General features: G+C 43.5%; 1 protein-coding gene across 5 annotated transcripts in view; it reads right to left on the bottom strand.

Annotated features, from left to right (window-relative positions):
* Nucleotides 1-21,524, bottom strand: part of AUTS2 (activator of transcription and developmental regulator AUTS2) — a 769,537-nt gene that overhangs the window by 3,149 nt on the left and 744,864 nt on the right. For 4 of the 5 annotated variants that reach the window (XM_051636183.1, XM_051636184.1, XM_051636185.1 and 1 more), the window contains 8 exons: nucleotides 17,419-17,514; nucleotides 16,083-16,154; nucleotides 14,096-14,125; nucleotides 12,479-12,550; nucleotides 7,720-7,861; nucleotides 7,149-7,226; nucleotides 5,011-5,094; nucleotides 3,888-4,110 (listed from right to left, as the gene is read on the bottom strand). In XM_051636183.1, coding sequence (XP_051492143.1) covers nucleotides 3,888-4,110; nucleotides 5,011-5,094; nucleotides 7,149-7,226; nucleotides 7,720-7,861; nucleotides 12,479-12,550; nucleotides 14,096-14,125; nucleotides 16,083-16,154; nucleotides 17,419-17,514 — 797 coding nt within the window. The remainder of the gene's footprint in view (nucleotides 1-3,887; nucleotides 4,111-5,010; nucleotides 5,095-7,148; nucleotides 7,227-7,719; nucleotides 7,862-12,478; nucleotides 12,551-14,095; nucleotides 14,126-16,082; nucleotides 16,155-17,418; nucleotides 17,515-21,524) is intronic. The other variant, XM_051636186.1, reaches the window with a different exon arrangement.

Below are 21,524 nucleotides of genomic sequence, written 5' to 3'. Positions count from 1 at the left end.
GTGTAAAAATGAAGGCATGAGAAACTCTGCAAATAAAACAACAGCACCTAGGCTGTCTGACTTGACACTCCTTGCTTTGCAGAAAGCTAATAACATGCACAACACTCTGCTCTTTGGCACACCCCAAACACCACAAGAACCATCTCTAAACTAGACCTATTCTACTATCTCAACCCTGAAGCTGCTTTGGGAATGATCTGATTGAGATATCAAACACTAAGTCCACAGAAGGCTCCCAAGGGAATGTACCTCTAGTACACAGATTTCTAAGAGAATGGCCTTAACTGCTTGCAAAGAGAGAGAAAAATAAAAAACATAGTAATTTCATTTAAAAAAAAAAGTGAGATTGTGAAATCCAAATGACATGGGTCCTAGTACTGTATCTGCTTCCTCTATTAAGAATACATTTGGGAAAAGAGGTTAACATTTTGTTCAGCTGATTTTTAAATAACTGCTAGACCTAATGTATATTAGTAATTTCTTCTCTGTTTTCTTCAATCTTCTACCTTTTCAATTCGCTTCTCACAATTCAATTTACTTCTTAAAACTGAAAACAAAAACCTCTCAAGACACCAGTGCCAGTGGAGACAATCCACCTCTCTGGGCAGACGAGGCACTTCTCCAAGTGTGCAAGGAGGTTCAGTGCAAGAGCTTTAACAGAGGCAGCCCTCACAGATGGCCCAGCACAGATCAGTCTGCCCTGTGTGGCATCACTCAGGTCACCTCTGAAAACATCATCATCTCTTTGGAGTCACTTGCTCTTCAGATTACCAACCCCCTCCCATTCCTAGGGCAGAGCAATCAGAGCAGGACAGAGCCAAAGCACCTCCCTGCTGATGCCAGGAAGTCTCAAAATACTGTGAATTCATTTCATCCTTCAAACCTCTTTATGTTGCACAAACGTTGATGGAATTCTTGTCTGGCAGTGCACAAAACCTCAGTATGGATCCTATACCAACTATTTTCTGCAAGCAGTGTTGACCAGGAGTTGGAATGGACAGCACTAAGTGAAAAAGCTTTCCTATTTAAAATGAATCAAATTCATAAGGTAAATCTAATCCCTCACTTCCAATGATTTTCAACTGATCTCCGAGCTGGAGTCTCTCCGTAAAGACAGCTCCAGGCATTCAGTGCTGGACACCTGCTGTTTGCTGAGGGTGGCAGTTCTGCTCCATGAGGGGAGGTGGGTGATGTGCTGCTAAAGGCAGTGAGGTTCTGCTGTGCCAACCAGCTCCTGTTCACACGTTTCTCTCTGGGTGCTGCATCCCTGCCCAGTAGAGTGGCCTGAACATGCTTGGGTGAGGTCGAAACTCTCTGGGCAAGATGAGCAATCCTGCTGAAGGGCAACTCAGAGGGTGACTTTGAAGTGGACACTTGCTCCACCTACACAATTTCTGCTATGTACTTTTTTGCTGAGCTGAACTGCTTAAGAATTCCATCTGTAGGTACTTTTGGATGGTGAGTGCTCTAGGATCACATACCCTTCAATGCCATTATTAGAATGGAATTGCTCAGTGACAGCTTTTAAACAAAACACCCCGGAGAAGGAACAAATCCTGAACAACAGTTACTTTAAAGATGTTTTTTTTCCTAACACTGAGCTGAAGCAATGCAGTCCTTCAAACAAAAAAAAGAGCTTCACAGCTGCAAATGATGTTCCAGAAGAAAGAGGGGACTGTCTCAGGACACTGCAGTGGAACTCCCCAGCCAGCTCTGCACCTAGGGAAGGTTCACAGATTGTAGCCTGGTATTATCTAAGCTATCTTCATTTCCATTATCTCACTCTAGCTGGCAGGGGCTTGTGGTACCCTGGCCATACAGCTTGTCCTAAAAGAGCAACCCGTGATTCACTGCACCCTGATCTAACATCCATCTTGGATGGGGAAGAGCCAAGTTAAGAGGTCTCTCTGAGGCACCTTTCCACCGACCACAGAAGAAATCTAGATGAATGCTTTTGGCAAGACAGCCCATGTGGGGGCTGATAAAATTAGACCTGAGATGACAGAATGATTTTGAAATTAAGTCATACCTCCAGGTGTGATTCCCAGTTCTTCCTGTTTGGGCAAATGAGCTTAAAATAGGAAACAGAGATTGGGACCTGAGCTAGAAAGCAGGGCTATATCCTCACCCTGCTGGGTGCCACTGAAGAGAAAAGAATAGCTACGAAAGGCTCCCAAACTACTCCAGAGAATGTCTACATAGGGAGCATGTCTCCAGGAAGGGAATCTCAGCATCTTCTCATACAGGCAACAGGCTGAGCATGCTGCAAAATAGAGCTCTTCCAAACCACACTGAGGGAGGCACAGCAACACCAGACTGGCAAAAACATTACTGGACTCAACTGGCAGCCAGAGCTGTGCAGAGGTATGAGGCATGAATGATGCTCACTTTTAAGCTTATAAATAATTGAAAATAAATGTGTTCTGAGCTATGATATGGAGTTCAGGCAATGCCAAAGCAGCTTGCAAGGAATGTATAGCTGAAAGGAATTTTCTTCAGCAGGAACACTTCATAAGAAAACAACAAAACAGCAACTGAAATAATCACATTATTCTAAGGATTACCCATATCATCAGTAACTAAAATGCTTTGCCATTCAAGCCAGTAAAGTTACTCACATGCTTAAACATTTTGCAGGACAGAATCCCCAATTTGTAACAGCAATTTCTTTTGAAGTATTAACACCAGACATGAAAATAATGAAGCTATGCTACCAAACAGAAAATATTCCAAATGAAAAATGTAGGTGAAAAGATCTGTAGTTTGACTTGCTCTTTACATTTTACAATATCATGTAAAAGCTCTTACATGTATTTTTAGAATATCTAATGTGTTAGCATAACTTCTTTTAGAAAAGGCTACTAATGCATATATTTGGGTTAGTGACAGAGAAGTCAGAAAAGCACATCTCCTAAATATTCTTTTATGTCAAAAAATTAGAAACAAATAGCCATTATGTAGTCATGTGCAAACTTAACAGGAAAGCCATTAAGCCACAACTGAAAAAGCTGATATCAGCCTCTCTACATTTTTCAAGGAAGGCATGACACTTGCTGAATGGCAAATTCTTTTAATTTGGTACTTAAATATTAGGAGGAATTGTTACTGAGTTAACTGTATAATGGGAACAGTCCTGACAGAAAAAAATATGACCAGGTTTTACTTTTCATTAACCCTTCCCAGCCTGGACATGGTAGTGTGCAAGACCATGTAAAACACCAAATAAGAACTGTGCTTGAAGGTGTGTAGCAGCAGTGCATGTGGTGTGTGTTTTTTTTGAGGGGAAATAAGGCTGATTTCATGAACTGCATGCATTGAAGCTTCCTGTGGCTTTGGGCAAGGACCTACTCCCTGCATTTCACAGTACTGGAATTTTACAATTTGATCAGCGGTCCCTCTGGTCAGTCCACTTCTGAGGAGGGAGGCAGGGTGCTTTGTTTTGCAGAAAAGGTCTGATTTACAACGTTATTTAAGTATTCAAAGGTGCAGATATGTGTCTGATGGACTTTTTCATCCTTTTTTCATCCCATCAGGCACGTATCTACTCGTCCAGTCTGCAAAAGACCTGTGACAATGAGAACCACAAGGTGACGGAGTGTGTGGGTCTGATTCTGTTCTCACTTGACACTGCCTGAGCTCTGCTCCAGCAAAGCTGCTGCTGCTGCAGGACAGTCAAGTCAGAAGAGAAACAGATGCAGAGGGAACTACTTGAATTAGAAACCTGCATCTTGGTAGTGCCTCGTGTCACAGGCAGCAACAGGTGTCAGCTCTACAGGCGTCCCTCTGCTGAAGCTCTGGTTTAACAATGTGCCAGGCTGGGAAGGGTTAAAAGCGGAACAGAGCCCCAAGCTTTGAACTAGACAATTCTTGGAAGTGTTCTTTCGTACCTTTCTTTGTCATCTTTACTAACAGATGAGTCTCGTTTATCTACATCTCTATCTCTGTCATGAGCTGCAGCAGATGAACTGCGCTCCAGCTCTCCTGGCTTCAGCCAGGGCGGAGGGGTCGGGAACGAAGGAGGAGTTCGGTGCAGTCGGTTCCAGGGCTCGTGAGGGTTGCTAAAGCTCTGCATACTGGGGCCATCCTTGTGGCCGAACATTGAGTTGGGTGCTGAAATGGTGAAGTGGAAAACAAAAAGGTTTAAGAAAAAGGTATGCTCTAGTGAAGGTACTTACCAAAAAAACTTTTACAGCACTCAGTTAAAATGAATACATATTATTGGGAGCTGGAAAAGGAAAGGAGATTAACAGAGATTCATTAGAGGGTCTGATTCCTAACAACGGGCAGGCATCTGACAGCTGTTTAATTGGAAAGGGAAATGCTGTGGATAAAATTGACCAGGGATGAAGTAGTAAGAAAAAAAGTGAAAATGATCCTTATTCCAAATATGTTGGAGACATCGGGAAATGAACGTTACACAGACTATAAATAATGGAACTTGTTGTGTTTGATCCTGAACCAAAGGAACGTGACCAAAATCATGCCACATTTGAAGTATGGAGAAAGAAAGTGATTTTTACTAGAATGATCTTTTGTGACTGTTCAAATCTAGAGAAATGTTGATGATCCTGGACGAATAAATGCAGGTTAGTGATCTTTTCCAGGCACATGTTCTGGATTACTAGTGAGAAAGGAAATAAAAAATGTTCCCATTGACAGCTAGGGATGCTGCACACATCAACTGTCTCTGAACATGCAACAAAACCACAAGAAATGTCACAAACTCCTTATAGGTTCTACATTCTTGGGGTTCTTCCTCTTTTACTGAGCAATGCAATGGTGACACTTAGCACTACGTTGAACCCAAACTATTAAGTAACTCAGAAAATAATTTACCGATGACGAAAAAAATGATGTGATTGAGACAAAAAAGGGCCACTTTTCAAAGTCCCGTCTCTTAGTGGTATGTGGTCTAAGCAACTGGTTAAAAAAGACAGCAAAATAGTCACCATCACTCAATATCCTGAATTACCCAGCAAATCAGAAGGCATAAACAGAGAGGTTACTCACTGACTGTGGGGTTCCCCAGTCCCCCGAAGGCGTTGCTCCCCACCGCCGTCAGCCCGCTGAAGGAGGCCGGCCGGTTGAAGGGCTCTGCAAACCAAGGCAAACAGTTGCAGCTCACTGCCAGCTTGGAATGACCATCAAGCATGTTAGCCAACTGCACTACATCTGCATGAAAGCTGTGTCCTGGTCTGAGCCAGGATGAAGCCACTTTTACTGATTTTTTTCCCCTCAGTAAGTGTTCCAGCCTTGACCGGTAACAAATCCTGGATGTCTGTGTTATTACCAGGACTCCAAAGTCACGTCTTTGCCCTCAGACTCTACAAGGAGATCTATGACCCCTCCACAGGAGGCTAAGACAGACAGCAACACTGGCCAGAGATATTCCATCCCATAGAGCTACGTAAGCTCAGAGAAAGGTCAGAGATCCCAGAAGACAACTTTCTTCCTGCTTGTCCTTCCCCTCTCTTCCGTCCATGGACGGCATCCGGGGAGGACTCCGTCCATCCCGCACCGTGGACCCTCAGGCTCCAGCTCTCCTGACCCTCATCACTCTGCTCTCTGTCCAGCAGCTCCAGAACTTTTTGGGACTGTTCCCAGCTCAGGAGATGCTGTGGGAGTTTCTGGAGGTGGGGAGAGGCAAGAGGCATTTGCACATTCCTGAACATACTTGTTTATAATTGTATATATTTTCTTTTATCATTGGTGTTTAATTAAAGCTGCCCAGTTTAGTTTTCGATCCAGAGAGTCTCTCTCCTCATCCTCTCTCTCCTTCCCTGCCTGGGTGAGAAGAGGGAGGGGATGAAGAGCATTGTTGTCAATCCTGAGTCACACTGTGACACTCTGGCTGTGCCCTACAGCAGCTGAACATCCCACAACACCGCGGGGATTGTGAGGGGATGGGGCAGAAAAAAATGCTGGTTCTCCCAAAGCCCAAATGCTTGGGATCAGCTCACCAGAAACCCTTCCTCTTCAAAGAAAAACAAGATGTTAAATTATACATGGTATTGATGCCTGTAGCTCTGCATAAGTAAATGGTTCATTTATAACCTGGGAACGTCTTCATTTTCTTTTCCTTTTATTCCCTTCCAATTCAATTCCTAGGTCTTTCTCAGGGAATGTCCCTGGCCAGCAAGACTACTCTTAACTCTGGCACCTGTGCCCCAGAACACCTTCAGGCCATGTCTCCTAAAGCACAGCCAGGATAGAAATTAAATGTCCTATTACACTGACATGTCACACTGGCCTGAGCAGTATGTAATTCTCCTGATATTTATTGCTAATATTACAACAAACTGCTATGGACTGAAAAATATTAGAATAAGCTTTTTTAGTATTTAGTGCACATAGACTGTAAGTCAGTCATATGAAGCAAATTCTCCTCTCACTTTACTTTGGAGAAGTGAAATGTTTTTGATGAAATGACTTCTGATAAATACCAGCACAGAGAAAAGGAAGCTCAAACTTAGCATTTTCTAGAGACAGCCAACTGCAGAATTAGAAGCCTGTATCATGAGTCTGCTGTATCAACGTGGTGACCATCCCAAGTCCTTCCCTATGCAAAATTAAATGCCAATTTAGAGCTTGATCTGGGATGCTCCCATAGGCAGCAGACACCTTGGTACCCCATCAGTAAGTTAAAAGGGAAATAACAACACCTGGTAACCTGGCTGGATTTGTTTTAAATGTGTATTCACTAATTTTCACTAAGAGACAAATTCGAGGCCAGATCACAAGGTTTTAAGGATATGTTTCCCACTGACTTAAACAAAAAGCAGACATCCAAGTAGGAGTTAGGACCAGAAACCCCCTCTATGAACTGAAGCTTTAACACCTTAAGTATTTTTTTGACTGGTTATAAACATGACTACAATGAAACCAAACCAGCCCTGTCACTGCTCCTCTAACAGCCAGACTGTGCTCAGAAGTATTTCAAAACATGCTGTCAGTGCTACTATTATGTGTTTTTAGAGCTGCTACTTGGGCAGTCACTAAAATTAAACAGCTAAAATGGCCAGTTTGTAAAGGTTAAGCAGGCAGGACACTCCAAGAGTCTCCAGGGGGCAACCTTTAATGGCTGCAAAGGTCAACGTGTGGTACCTCTGAGCTGTGCTCCCCGTTAGTTGGCTGCAGAGAGAACGTACCTAAGTGAGCAGCTGGGTTGAGAAAGTTGCTGTGGTGAGGTGGTGGGCCGAAAGGGGTGCCAGCTGGATGACCCCCACCTGCCAAAACAAAGCAAAAAGGGTGAATTCCCAGCAAAAGCTCAGGAAGGGACTCACTGTGTGCTGGGCTCGGCAGCTCTTGTGAGCAGAGATTGCTGAACTCTGGGCAGGGACTCTGGGGCCAGGGCCCTGTGCAAACAGCAGCTGCTTTTCTAAACAGAAATTCCCAGGCAGAGTATAAGGGGCAGGGGAGGATGGTTCAGTACAGGGGAAAAAAAAAAGGCATGTAAAATCCAGCATATTTCCAACCTGTCATCTCCATGATGCATCAGACATCACTGTGTGAAGAAATGTTCCTCCATTTGTTACCTGCATGGCATTTCAGTAGGTTGGGCTTTTTTTAAAAGCATCTATTATCAAATTGACTAACTGCCCTGGGCATGTCTTTCAGAGAGTTCATAAGCCAAAACATCTGGGAAATTCCCTGTTAACATGGCAAGGATTATTGTTTTAATGAGCAAGCCACAAGAAGATTTCACTTCTCAGTACTCACTGGCTGTGGAGAAGAGAGTGGAGGGCCGGGCCAGGTCATGGGGGTGGTGGATGGCTCCAAAAAGGCTGGGGCCTGGTGGCCTGCTCAGAAATTCAGGTTTCAGGCCAAAGTCCAGCTTGTGTGGATCAGACTGCATCTGTTTCTGAAATGGAAAAACAGGATTTGGAAGACACCATCCTAAAAGACAGCAGCAGTAAGAGACACTCAGAATGATGTGAGCACAGCAATTTATTCATGCTAACTGACATTTTAACAACAACACTAGTTTTTGGGGCCCCAAGCACAGGTGCACAGCTATTTTCCTGGAAGGGGGAAAATCTCCAGCTCCCAAGGCACATTTCCCACAGATATCAACAGTATTTTCACATATGCTCACATCCATCCCTCTGGAGCAAAGCACTTCAGCACACACCTGACTTGCAGAACAAACATAAATCTCTGCAGAGGCCTCAGACACTTGCTGAGCTGCAGGAACAGCTTTGCCTTCAAACAGCTAAAGCAAAGCCAAAGAGCAGCCTGAGTTTGGAGCTGATCTCAGGTGGGCAGGGGTATGAAAAGCTGGGTGACAGCATCAACTGGCCAGGCAGAGCTGCCAACTGACCCTCTTCCCACTGCAGGAACCCCCTGCCAGACAGTTCCAGCAGTGAGAAGCAATGGACACCAGAACCATTCATTTTCCAGCTGGAGCTGCAATCCAGGGACACTTGGGGCAGTGTATCCTGTGCCTCTGAGGCTGCAGCTGAGCGAGCTGTGGACCAAAATGAATGGGATTACAGATCAAGTGTGTCTGAGACTAAAGAACTGAAGTCCCATTTTTCCCACTCCACATCCAGAGCACTGACTGTCACTCTCTGGATATGGTATCAGAATCAGCAGACTTTTTTTAAGGTAAATCTGCTGAGGTAGCTGCACTGTAAACACTGCGTGGATGAAGGATGGGCTCGTTGTGCCATCTATTCGTTTCACTGGTCCCTACTTCAATAGTTTTATAGAATGCAGAGGAAAATCAAATTCCCAATCACCTGTGCTGCCAGAATTCCCCAAACACAGATTGCTGATTAATTGTGCAGGTCAGCTGGAAGGATTTACAAATGTGTAACATTGAGCCAGTAGATCTTAACAGCAACTCTGGAGCAAGTTACGCTTTATAAATCAGTATTTAATACAGTGGCAGCTCAGAGTACAGACCATTACAATGATATAAATATGCATATTAAAAAGTTATGACCAAGTTAATGTGCAGGCCTAGTAGCTGTTTTTCAACTGCTACCAACATGTCTATTAGCTATGAGAAAAATCTCCCCTCCTCCCTCCCCCCAAAAAAAGAAGGCTGCAAAAAAAAAGTCTTGATCAAAGTTTTGAGATAATGGCCTGCAAGGATATTGAAATGGAAAGGATGGCCAAGTTACACAAAATCACACAGAGTTATTGAGGCTGGATAAGACCTCTGAGATCATCAAGTCCAGCCTGTGACCAACACCACCACATCTCCAGACCAGAGCACAAAGTGCCACCTCCAGCCTTTCCTTGAACACCTCCAGGGATGGTGCCTCCACCACTTCCCTGGACAGTCCATCCCAATGTCTGATCACCCTTTCCATGAGGAAGTGCTTCCTGAGATCCCACCTAAACCTCCTCTGGAGCAGCTTCAGGCCAGGCCCTCTCATCCTGTCAGTACTGGCCTGGGAGAAGAGCCCAACTCCACCTGAGCACAACCTCCCTCCAGGTGGTTGTAGAGAGTGAGAAGGTCCCCCCTGAGTCTCCTCTTCTCCAGGCTCAACAACCCCAGCTCCCTCAGCCTCTCCCTGTAAGACTTTCCCTCTGGTCCCTTCCCCAGCCTCGTTGTCTCCCCTGGACCTGCTCCAGCACCTCCAGGGCCTTCCTGCAGTGAGGGGCCCAGAGCTGCCCCCAGGACTGGAGCTGAGGCCTCCCCAGGGCTGAGCACAGGGGGAATCACCTCCCTGCTCCTGCTGGCCACACCATTCCTGACACAAGCCAGGATGCCACTGGCCTTCGGGCCACCTGGGCTCACTGCTGGCTCGTGTCCCACCAGTTGTCAACCAGTGCTCCCAGTTCCCTCTCTGCTGGGCTGCTCTCCAGCCACTCTTCCCCAGCCTGAAGCTCTGCAGGGGGTGGCTGTGGCCGAAGAGCAGGACCCTGCACTTGGCCTTGTTGAATTTCATCCCATTGGTCTCGGCCCATCGACCCAGCCTGTCCAGGTCCTGTGCTTTAATAACTAAGCTCAGAAAATAAAAAGGCCTCAGGTGAAGCCTGCATGCCAGGTTTTTATGCTGTGAACTCATTTTATTATTCTTTTTAACAACGAAGTTACAGAACTCTGACAGCCCTTTCTCAGAACAGCAAAAGGCTGCAACTTTATTGGCAGCCACATAAATGGTGCTGTTCCAGTAATGAGAAAAACCTCCTGTCTGAAGAGGAACAGGAATATCATGGATGTGTTAAAGGAGTTTTGAATGTCTTGGCTTACCCTAAAATCATACCAAAGAAAATGTATCAGATTTATTTTAACCCCAGATGCTGTTCAGAAGAGCACACCTCTGGATGATAATCCTTACCAGTGTATTTAAAGCTCCACAAATCTGTAACACCTTAACTCAGGGCCCACTAAAACCAGTGTCAGTGTCTGCACTGATTTCATGGCAGGTTAGATGGAGCCATAAGGCCTTTCCTAGCAGAGAGAGGGCCAATTATGGGGCATAAATTCTCTCTCGAATCCCAGCCAGGAAGGCACTAAGCAGGTGTGTAAAACAGCTTTGTGCCCAGAGCTGGTGTGCAACCCTGGGTCTGAGGAACTCCCTGGGTGTGCAGACAGGTCACACAGGTCTGAGCTGGGTCTTGGTGCAGAGCTGCAGGCAGGCAAACAGCATCCACAGCTGCATGCAATTTTTCCTGGGGTCAGGAAGGTTGAGTTTTAAAGTTTCCCATTTTCCTGCTTCTTCAGTGTCTGCTGTTGCCCTCTGCAAGCAATTACTAGCAGGCCAGATAGTTACCAATTCTTCCATACTTTGCAAGCAGTCTGGTGGCACTGCATGCAAACTTGAAATCTCTCTGTAAATGTATTTTATTCCCTGCTCTACAGCCAGACAGCATCTTCAGCTTGTGCAGAAGAAAAGGCACCTTCACAACCTTGGGCTAGAAGGAGAAATAGTTCTGTATGAGCCTTCAGCTGGAGATTTCACACTTGGTGGTTGCATGCAGGGGGGACTTCACTCCCACGTGAGAGTCTGAGACAGCCCAAGGGGACATAAACCAACTCTCCTTACTGACTGGACACCATGCCTAGTTTTTTGACTGAACTGAGACAGTGAAATACATTTCCCAATTATTCTTGAAATTATTGTCATGCACAGCCTCAAAAAGTCAAGGAACATCCTTTGCTGCACTTTATTCCTGTTTTTTAACATGCAAGACAGAAAAGTATTAGGTAAGAGAAATGGCTGCATGAAAATGGCATTTACTGTGAATTATAAAAACACCAGTGTGACCTCTCTCTGAATATCAAATCAAGGAAGATTCAAAGGACAAAGATAGCATGGGAATCATAATTTCATTTCAAGAAAATACCTTTTCAATAAAAAAAAAAAAAGAAAAAAGACATATAACTCTCTGGGTCTATAATCTTGTCTTTTTTGATAATGGGAAGATGAATGAAGATCACTAGCAGGGGAAACATAAGGAAGCAGAGAAGAGAGATATGTCTCCTGCAGCAAATTAACCTGTCAACCTTGTTTAAAAGGGTTATTTTTAAACTCTATTAGCTGCAGGTTTTAGTAGCTGCTCAACATCTTCATATTCTTCCAGCACTACCTTAGACAACTCCACTGCATACACAGACTGCAGAGTGCTGGGGACTCCTTGTTCATTTTACCTTCTAACCCAAGCTAGTGACTCCTGAAGTACAAGGATGAACAGTAACCACCAGCCTCTCCTCACTGACTGAAAAACTTCAGGAGCACCACAGAATTTTTCAGTGACAAGTTCAGTGAAAATATAACAAAGGTAAAGAAACCTTCAGTGAGTCCATGTGCAATGAAAATACAGTCAAAGTAAGAATGGAAACACCCTATTAAAGAAATACATTGTTTGATTTTTTCTGACATCTTATTTCAGGAGTCTAAACTGGCCATGGCCCTTACCCTTCAAGTCTCAAAGCAGGCATAACAAAGAAAAGATCTGCACCCCTTTACCTCTGGTGCAATGAGACAGTGTCTGGATAACATGACTTCATCTGCCTGACCAGCCCAGACAGGCAGAGGTGCCAGCCTCCAGCTGGGAGATGTGCTGTGGAAAAAGACTGATGGGAGCCTGTGCAGCCACTGTGGATGAAGCATTGCAGGGACAGGAGAAATCTTCCCGTGCCCTCTTCTGTCTGTGAATATTAGTAAGAGGAATGGGATACACATGACTAGCTTCCCCACTTCACACAACCTCGCTGTGTTTGTGTCCTCAGCCATGAATAACAGCAGGCACATCTACCTCTGCCAAGCTACAAACTGGTTGTTATCACCTCAGATCTGGTGTCCTTGCCCCAAGGCATCACAGACATTCCTTTGAGACTCTGCCTTTAGGTTTTTAATTCCAATATGCCATGACGAGGAAATGGCAGGTGTGCTATCATGCTGCATTTGGTGACTCTCACAAGGCATTAGCCATGGCACACAACTGCTCACAGCAAGGGGCAAACCCTCCCTCCCCCAGCTTCCCTGTGCAATTCATCTGGAGTGCAGGGAAGACTGACCTTGACTTTCTGTTGGTGATGGTAGATCTGCCAGGCGATGTGAACATGCATAGCACACCACTTTCCAGGTTTCTGGAAAAAACAAATGGATACAACATGAACCAGTAACTTTCAAAAGCCTGTGATGCTTTATTCCTGCTAGAGCAACATTTGCCAACTCTTAGACCAGCCTGGCTTGGGCCAGGGGATCCCCCACACCGAGACAACTGAAAGCAAAGGGTCTCCCTCCAGTGGCTTCCCCCTCTGTCCTCTTGGGGAACCAGAAATGCAAAGAAACTGTCAATTTCTAAGAAGTTTATCCAGAAATCCAGGAATGCTCCTGGTTACTCTCCTCTCCAAATAAACCCATGCTCAGGTTTTATGCACTCCTGCAACCTTCTGATGCCTCTGGCTGCGAATGCAGCTCGTGTTGCTGAAACCAATGAACCTGCCTCCCAGTCAGCAGCTGCTCTGCAGAGCTGGACTGCCTCACAACTGCACATTGAAGTCACTTCTGACACTGCAGCTGTTCTAGGACCAGCCTTTCTATCAAAAGATGAAAATGAAAGCACTCTGAAAGATCCATCTGGTTTTCAAAATTACTCCCTCATATAATTGCTGCTCTGTACCTCCAAAACTTTGCCTCCTAAATATACAGAAAAAAATGGAGGTCAGTCAATTCACCATTTGGGAAGACTCTTTGTGTCCTTCCTGTCAACAGGCTTTGCATGTGGAGGAGAGAGGGAGGAAAGAAGCAGAGTACTATTTGGGTTTTCCTGTTGATTCTGTAATCCACTTCCAGGACATCCAGAAATCTTGTCTCAAAAAGTCTCATTCAGGATATACTTTCTCCAGTTTTGTTATTTAGGGGCTTGTAGCTAACTACACAACTAATGATTCCTGCAGATTTAAAAATAATCACAGGAATTCCAGAAGCTCCTCAAGCTACTGTTAACATAAATGTTCACAAACTATGGCATATGGTCTGCCTTCTATTTCCAGGTGCATATCAACTAACAATTAAAACCACAGAAAAAATAAACCTCATCTCACCCACAAACTCCCCTAAAGCCTTTTGCTTACTCACAGCACCTGCCTATGCTGGTGCTTTAATGACTTCACTTGGTTGGTTCAATCAAAATCTGCATTTTCTTGAACATGCGTAAAAATTAGGACAACCCACCCTTTTGGGTCACTGAGAGACTGGATCCCCTGTTCCTCATTTCTAAAATATTTTCTGTTTGAAGTGGACTGCCTGTCAGTACTGGACAGTAAGATACTAGGTAGGAAGTACCATACTGAGTAACACTGAAAATACACTAAATAATAAAAAGCAACATTCTCCAGTCTGCAGTGACATGACACTCAGCCAGCACAACAGGAGGATGATCCACATGAAACCTCTAGTATTCATGCTGGGGGGTTGCATGAGCAGGACAGTAAACTCCCCAGTTTGAAACTGTGGATTTTCCTTGGGTGCCCACAAGACACACACCCAAAGGAGTGACCACCCTGCTCAGCAAACCCAGTGTAAAACACCCAAGCTGAACCACTTTTTGCTTTCTAATTAGCCTGCTGCTGTAACCTGGTGGGGACCGAGACGAGCTTGACAAACTGTATCAGAAGAAGATTTCTTACCCTCAACATGGGCCTGAACGGATCTGTCAACTGTGAAGAAGAAATGACAGCTTGGTTACATGCCTGTCACTCAAACAATTGCTATAATTAACAAATTTGTATTGCTTCATTAAGAGATGAAATTAAAATGTTATAATTTTACTTTCAAATGAAGCCCTTTTGGATAATAATTAGTCCTGAGCCTCCGTATTGGAGCTGCTCTCCCTCCCCCCATGGCTGTTGTACCCAAGTGCTAAGAAGCAACTGAACAAGCCTCACACAGAGCATTCTGTCCTCTGGCACCATCAGTAATTTGTTGATTTAATGCTACAAAAATGGCTGGTTAACAGCTCGGAAGGAAAACACAGATCTATCCTTTGGGCAAACTTCTGTTCTCATCTTTCAAAGTTGCTCGGCTCACGAGAAGGTTGGTTAGTGGACAGGGCCACTTTTTCCCAGGCTTGATCCCACAAATTGGGTTGGAAAGGCTGGAATGGTGGTTCAGATGTGCCCCCACAAACCAGCCATGCTCAGCCATTACTGCCTGTCTGCTCACATCCTCTCTGTCACACATGGGCTCTGCCTTAGATGTGTCTCACACCAGAACAGATGCTGGCAAGCAGCAGCTGTATGAAAAACCAATTTTAGACCAATTTTGTGGCCTGGGTAGATTATTTTCTTGTTCTCCTTTTTTGCTCCCACTTCATCAATTAACGCTGGAAAATGAACTCAATTTCTTGAGTATTTCTCATTTGTTCTGGATTTTCTTCTTTGAGATGCAACATTAAAGGAGATTTATAGGTGCAAGAGGTGCCCTGCAGACTGAGTGATGGCACAACACATCATGCTGAAATAATCGAACCTGCACTACCAACTGAAAGGAGCATAAAACCAAATGACTTAATGATGGGAGGCTCTGCAACTAGATGGAATAAACAGAAAAGAAAAAACATGGTTCCTTTAGGTACAAAGCTCAACAACAGCACCAATTCAGTGCAAACCAAAGTACTGGAACTTGGCACAACCGCCCTCCAAAAAAATTAGCTCTGATATACATAAAAGTTGAGTGGATTTTCCAAGAGAGCTCCCCATTTTTTTTTTGGTCAGAGCGTTCTGCTAACAACAGGACTGCATGATGATGTGAATTTAAACCAACAAACAAGCCATAAGCATTTGGAGAGAACAGGAAGAGGCTCAGAGGCAAAGACCTGGGACAACGACTGCTGCTCCCACGCCAGCACTCAGCAACCCGGAGGCGCCAAGTGATCAATAAAGTGCATCCGTATTTCACTGCTGCAATCAATGGTACAGGAACCCAGGGAATAACTGTCATTACCCAGATTAAAAACAATTACAGAGTATAAACATAAATCCTGAAGAGGTTTGTACATTTCTACATTGAATGGGACTTTTATGCCTTTGCAGCTGGGCCTGTGAGGCTGCCTGGTGACTGCAAACTCTTCTGCTGCAGAGGGTCTGTTTGCTTTGCTCATGATGAACACAAGTAAGGCATCAGGATTTAAACTCTTCATAGAATGATGGAATGGTTTGGGTTGGAGGGACCATATAGGTCATCTAGATCCAACCCCCCTGCACAGGCAGGGACACCTCCCACCAGACCAGGCTGCTCCAAGCCCCATCCAACCTGCCCTTCAACACTGCCAGGGATGGGGCAGCCACAGCTTCCCTGGGCAGCTTCTTCCAGGGTCTCACCACCCTCACACTAAAGAATTTCCTCCTAATGTCTAAGCTAAATCTCCCCTCTTCCAGTTTCAATCCATTACCCCTTGGTCCTCTTGCTACAAGCCCCTATAAAAAGTCCCTCCTCAGCTTTCCTGTAGCCCCTTCAGATACTGTTCTCACACAGCATCTCTAGTTCTCATTGACTTCAGACTAAACTTTAGTTTTAGGATGCTCATTCCGACATACTGAATATGGCAGCTCTAGCATTCAAGGTTTTAAATAGGAACAGCTTTACTTGGAAAAAAAGGTAACATTTCCTACAGACCCGTGGATCTTTTTGTAGAAGGGTATGTGGGACAGTTCCAGGTCTGGCTGCAACATCAATAGGATTGGAAGTCTAGAAATATCACAAGGAAAGACAGTGTTAATGAGTGAAACAATTCATAAAAGAAGCAGAAAGTGAAAAATCACACCTCTTGATCATTAACTTTGCCTAAGCAATGGATAAGCATGATAATCCACGTATTAATATACATAATATCAATTTTCAAATTGTCACTGTGCACCAACTCCCCATTACCTGAAGTAATCCAAAACATGAGAGGGAACAGTGAAAATCTTTCCACTGTTGAAAACCTGACTAGCAACCCTGACTGGGGGTCTCAAACAGTGTCTGGAGGACCAAGCTTGAGCTCTGCTGCTTATCAAGAATGCACTGGAACTGGCTAGAACTGCTAAGTGACTGTCAGCACCACTCATCTGTCACTCTACCAGGGTCTCATCTCCATCCCCAATGAAATGTTACCAGACAGATATCTGGAAAATGCAAGACCTGGTTGAAAAAAAAAAATGCAAGCTATTCCCACGATTTGAATGTAAATATTCAGCTAATATAACAAAAGGCATATTTGTGAAAAAAAACCCAACGCACCAAAAACGCCTCCCCCTACATTTAGAGCATCTCCCTATGTTAAAATGAAGGAAAAAAGAAATCAGCTACAGTGTAACTAACAATTAAGTAACAGAGTTGTTAACAGCCTCATTACCATACATATGAAGAATTCCACTAATGAACTGCAATTTACATATTCAGTCATTACAGTGGATTGGCCAATTTAAGCAAGAAGGTGTCTTCGCTGCAGAAATTTCAGTCCTGATTTCAGTCTTTAGTTGCAAAGACTACAGAATATGATTTCCTCCCACTTATAAATCAGGAGTGACTTCATGAAAACAGAAGGAAAAAAACCCCAGCCCGTCCCATTTATCTATCCAAGCTGTCAGAAATGAGAGGAGAAACAGATTAGTGAAATGCTTTGTGGTGGAGCTACGAGACCATTATGGAAACGAGTAAACAATAATGATCATGGTTTCTTAAAATCTTGATTGTTCCATGACCTTACATTAATGTATACTATCTGAGAACCAACTATACTACTTCTAAAGTTAACTATGCCATTATATATAATTAAAAAAAAATATGTATGTGGATATAGCTGCACGTAATGGGAAATAACTTTTCTTTGTAGTACATTTGCAAAAAGCCAATTGTCCTCTGTGGAATGAGGCTGTAACTCAGATCTCTGCTGCTCTAAACCTCAACCTAACCTGGCTTACAGAACCAGGGTAGCTGAGTAGTGACAGACAAATAATTCCTTTCTTACCTTGGGTTGGAAGGCTCCTTGTAGTGAGCCAAAGGGACCAGTTGGAGGAATCATGGGTGGAATACCTGATACAGCTGGAGGATAGGAGTGAAACAGCTGTAACAAAAAGACAGGGGAACATAAGTCCATGTGCAGGTCAACATGAAGACAGGAAGCTGAACAAGACAGAGGAAGCATTCCTGCATAATACTGGGACAATGGTACATGGAGAAAACTGAGAAGCCTTGAAGAAGTGATCTCATTGCAACAATGTTAGTTAAAGCAGTCAATGAAATGTTCACAAATGTCATGAAGTTTAGAGCTTAAAAGCAGTTCCAAAATCAGAAAGCCAGCAACCTGTTCCCTGGATTAGGCCTTCATAGTGAAAGAGAGACTTCATTTTCAATTATTCATTTTTCAATTGGATAGAGGTTTTAAAAGGTTTCAGTTTGCAAGCCATTTCAACAGAAAAGGCAGAATACTGAGCCAAATAAGTCTCAAAAATCTACCAATTGAGAGGAAAAAACACCTCATGAGCTCTAGGACACTATATCATACCAACTCCATTAGTCCCTTAGGAATTTAATAGTATCTCTAGGAAATGGGGAAAATATGCACAATTCTTACTTCATTAGCCTGTCTGAGAGGATATCCTGCCATCTCTAGTATGAACAGAGAAGACAATCTGATCTGTTAAAAAATATTATTTAAATAATACTCTAGTGGGAGGTGTCCCTGCCCATGCAGGGGGGTTGGAACTAGATCATCTTTAAGGTCTCTTCCAACCCAAACCAATCTATGAGTAAACAAAATGGTAGAGCAGAACCACCCCAAAAACTCAAGGTATGGCTTTATAAGGAGAGACTACTAAGCATAAAAAATTGCACATCTCCACAGACCTCCCTGATCCCCAAGTATCTGTTCTAAGGGAATTTGGAGAAACCAAAAGAAAAAGCTGCTCTGTGCTAATGCAGACAAGTACAAGGGAAACCAGCAGGTAAACTACAACATCCAAAGCTTATCTCTGTGGTCTGGCTGCCAATCTTTTACTCATGCTTTCAGAGAGTTAACATGCCCAATTCCATGGAAAATGCAGAGATTACACACCAAAGTGCTGTCTGGTAGGAGTCTGGGGTTCAAAGCATCACTCTCCAAATATGTTCTCCCTGTGAAGCCTCAGGGTCTAATGGGATAGCTGCTAACTCTGATGGTACTGCTACCCAAAAACCTAAAGGGGTTTATCTGGCTGATAAACATTCACCTCTGACCACAACTGATAAAAGATGAATCTGCTGTATGCTACTTTTAAGATCAAAATAAATGAGTTAATGGCCAATTGAACAGAAGCAGGACTGGGCAAAGCAAAAGACTGGACATGCAGAGTGGGCAAACATTGAGACAATCACACCCCAGAGTAAATCAGTATCACAGGGTTTCATGAATTTGTTTATGCCAAGCATATTGTATGGATTTCCTTAATTGGTTTTCCTTCCACTAGCTTATCTTGCAAGGTCATCTATTCATGTTATATTTACTGAAAGCTGAGAAAATACTGCAGTATTTTAGAGGTATCAAAAGATTTTCTGGGTTAAAAGCATGGAAACAAGTCTCCTTTCATAACACATTTCCATTGTTGGTTTTAGTTCTATTTAATTTGGACCTGCTCCATTCAGTGCGTTTTTAGATTAGCTGATACTAAACATTTGAGAAATCATTATGAGACACAAGTCCTCATTTACAATAACTTTTAATGAGTAAAATGTGTTTTAAATCCTCCAGTGTCTTCTGCATTTAATTCTGTGTGTAATGGACTAATTCCAAGCGACGGAAAGAGACACAATACTTAATATTCTATTGGCTATGACTAATAATAAGGAATCCTTTCCTTAGAGTTTTATAACAACTGGTAAGTTAATTAAATGTGACCTTTCCTCAAGGTCAGAATTAGTAATAAAATGTAAATATTGTATCTCCAGGATCTCTTTGTATCAGTTAAGTTGCTCCAGCTTCCTAAGTGCATCTTTCATAGTCACCATAGAATCACAGACTGGGTTGTGTTGTGTTTCTTTTTCTCCTTCTATTTTGAGCAACATTTTCCCCCCTTCAACTTTCTTCAGGGAACAATGTAGTACCCACAGCCTTCCTGGGGCCAAGTGCAATGTCACACTTATCTAGACTCAGTATTAGATGTAAATAAAAGCAATGCCTCCCTGTGCTACAGTGAGGGCCTCCCAAAAATGAAATTATTGTAAAATCAAAGATGCCAAGAAAGAAAACTGGTCTAAATCTCTAAATCTCAGCTTCCGTGTGAGCTGTTCTAAAGTAGATTGATTTTAACACTCAGACCTTGTTCTCATGCAAAGTTCACTTAGAAACTCTAAAAATCATGGCTAGCTTTTTTTTAGGCATCTGAATTCTTGGTGTGGATCTGTAGGGGGAACCTCTTCTCACTAGGAAAAGGTCTGTGGAAGTGCCACAGTTTCACAGCATTTTTACAACAGGAAAAGCCCTCTGGGGCAGGCACTTAAGCTTGTTGGTGGTGCAGCTACTCAGGAAACTGAAGTAAGCAGGTCCTCTGTTACCTACATAATCTCTAGTTACAGCTGAAGAGATGACTGAACTACCCTGGCTAGCGTGGCCTTGCTGCAGGTTCAGACTATTCACCCCATGTCATTTGTAGCCATCATGTTGATCTTCTGGTGGCAGCTTGCTCAATATCCAACAGACCCAACAGTAATTATTTTGCAACCACTTCCCAAGCACAAACCTTTCTTGAAGGAAAGGCAGGGGAGGCATAATGCACCAGCCCTCTGCTGGTGGAGCTCTGCCAAGTTCAACAGCACAGCTCATTGGCTACCAGAGCAACCTGAAGCCTTTCCTTCCTTTACAGGGGGCAATACCATGACCTGCAGTGCAGGTAGCTGCCAGATTTGTGAGAGATTGTGTCACTGAATTTGAAAAGCATACACAGACTTGTGCAATGTTTCCTGTATTACATGTCAACCTGAGTGCTTTATTTGTCTAGAATTCATTTACCTATTTCCCAGTTCCGTGCTCTCACTTGAATCAACACTCCACACTGATGATCATGTCTCTTTTGAATGCATGTAAAGCTCAGCAAATAAGAGGGCAGTTTTGCAAATAATGATGCAAATGAGCAGCATTACCCTTTAGAGTGAAAGTGATTATCGCAGGCTTCACTGTTTGCCTAACACACCTAGAGCTCTGCTCCTGCAAACACACTCATACACTTACAGTCACCCAAGCAAGGTGTCAGAATTAAGAGGACTATTCACACCTACCAGAGGCATGAGTTGTTAGCAGGAACTGTGTTTAATGGGTACAGCAGAAAGCATCACACTATCACCTTAACCAGTTTTTTTTTTTGCCCAGTTCCACTTCTAAGCAAAACCAACACATAAAGCCAAGTGCTTTGCAGATTTCTGAGTGCTGATGCAGTACTCCTTCCCTCATCAAAATATCACTATTGGGTTTAGGAATTCTTGTCATATTCAACCAGATAGCTGCCTCTGCCAATATGATGAAGGAAATGCAACCCATATTTCACAGAATCACAGAATTACCTGGGTTGGAAAAGACCTTAAAGATCATCGAGTCCAACCGTCAAGTTCGGCAGCAAATTAATGGGTAGATTTGTACCCTTAAGAGCTTTACAGTTAACTGGAATATTAAAAATCAGTTCATGTACCAAAAAACCCCACCAAACAGTTTTGGTAGCTCTTAGATAAACACATCTAGTGCACAGCTGGATTCATGCTGCTGTCATCAAACAGAGCTTTCAAAACCTAACAAGCCCAGTGGATCAGATGTGCCTTTGAAATCTGAAGAACGAGAAGAGGCTTCAGATTTTATAGAACAAAATATGATATATTAGGAAAACTATTAGATTACCTATCCCTGAAGGATTTGTATGATAGTTTGTCATTTCATTTCAAGTTTCTTAGGAAAAATATCAGTCAAAGCGCTTGTGGCACAACTGAAACACAGTGATGAAATTACTGCTCTCTCCTGCTTCCATGGAATAGTCAGCTCTTCTGTCTCATCTTTCTCACATCAAACCTGCCTTCAAATGGGTGCACGAGCAAGGGATCTTTTGATTGGAAAAG

The sequence above is a fragment of the Apus apus genome, chromosome 18, assembly GCF_020740795.1.
Source record: "Apus apus isolate bApuApu2 chromosome 18, bApuApu2.pri.cur, whole genome shotgun sequence".
Taxonomy (NCBI): domain Eukaryota; kingdom Metazoa; phylum Chordata; class Aves; order Apodiformes; family Apodidae; genus Apus; species Apus apus.
Note: the sequence above shows the minus strand (reverse complement) of the source record. Positions and strands in the feature narration are given on the sequence as shown.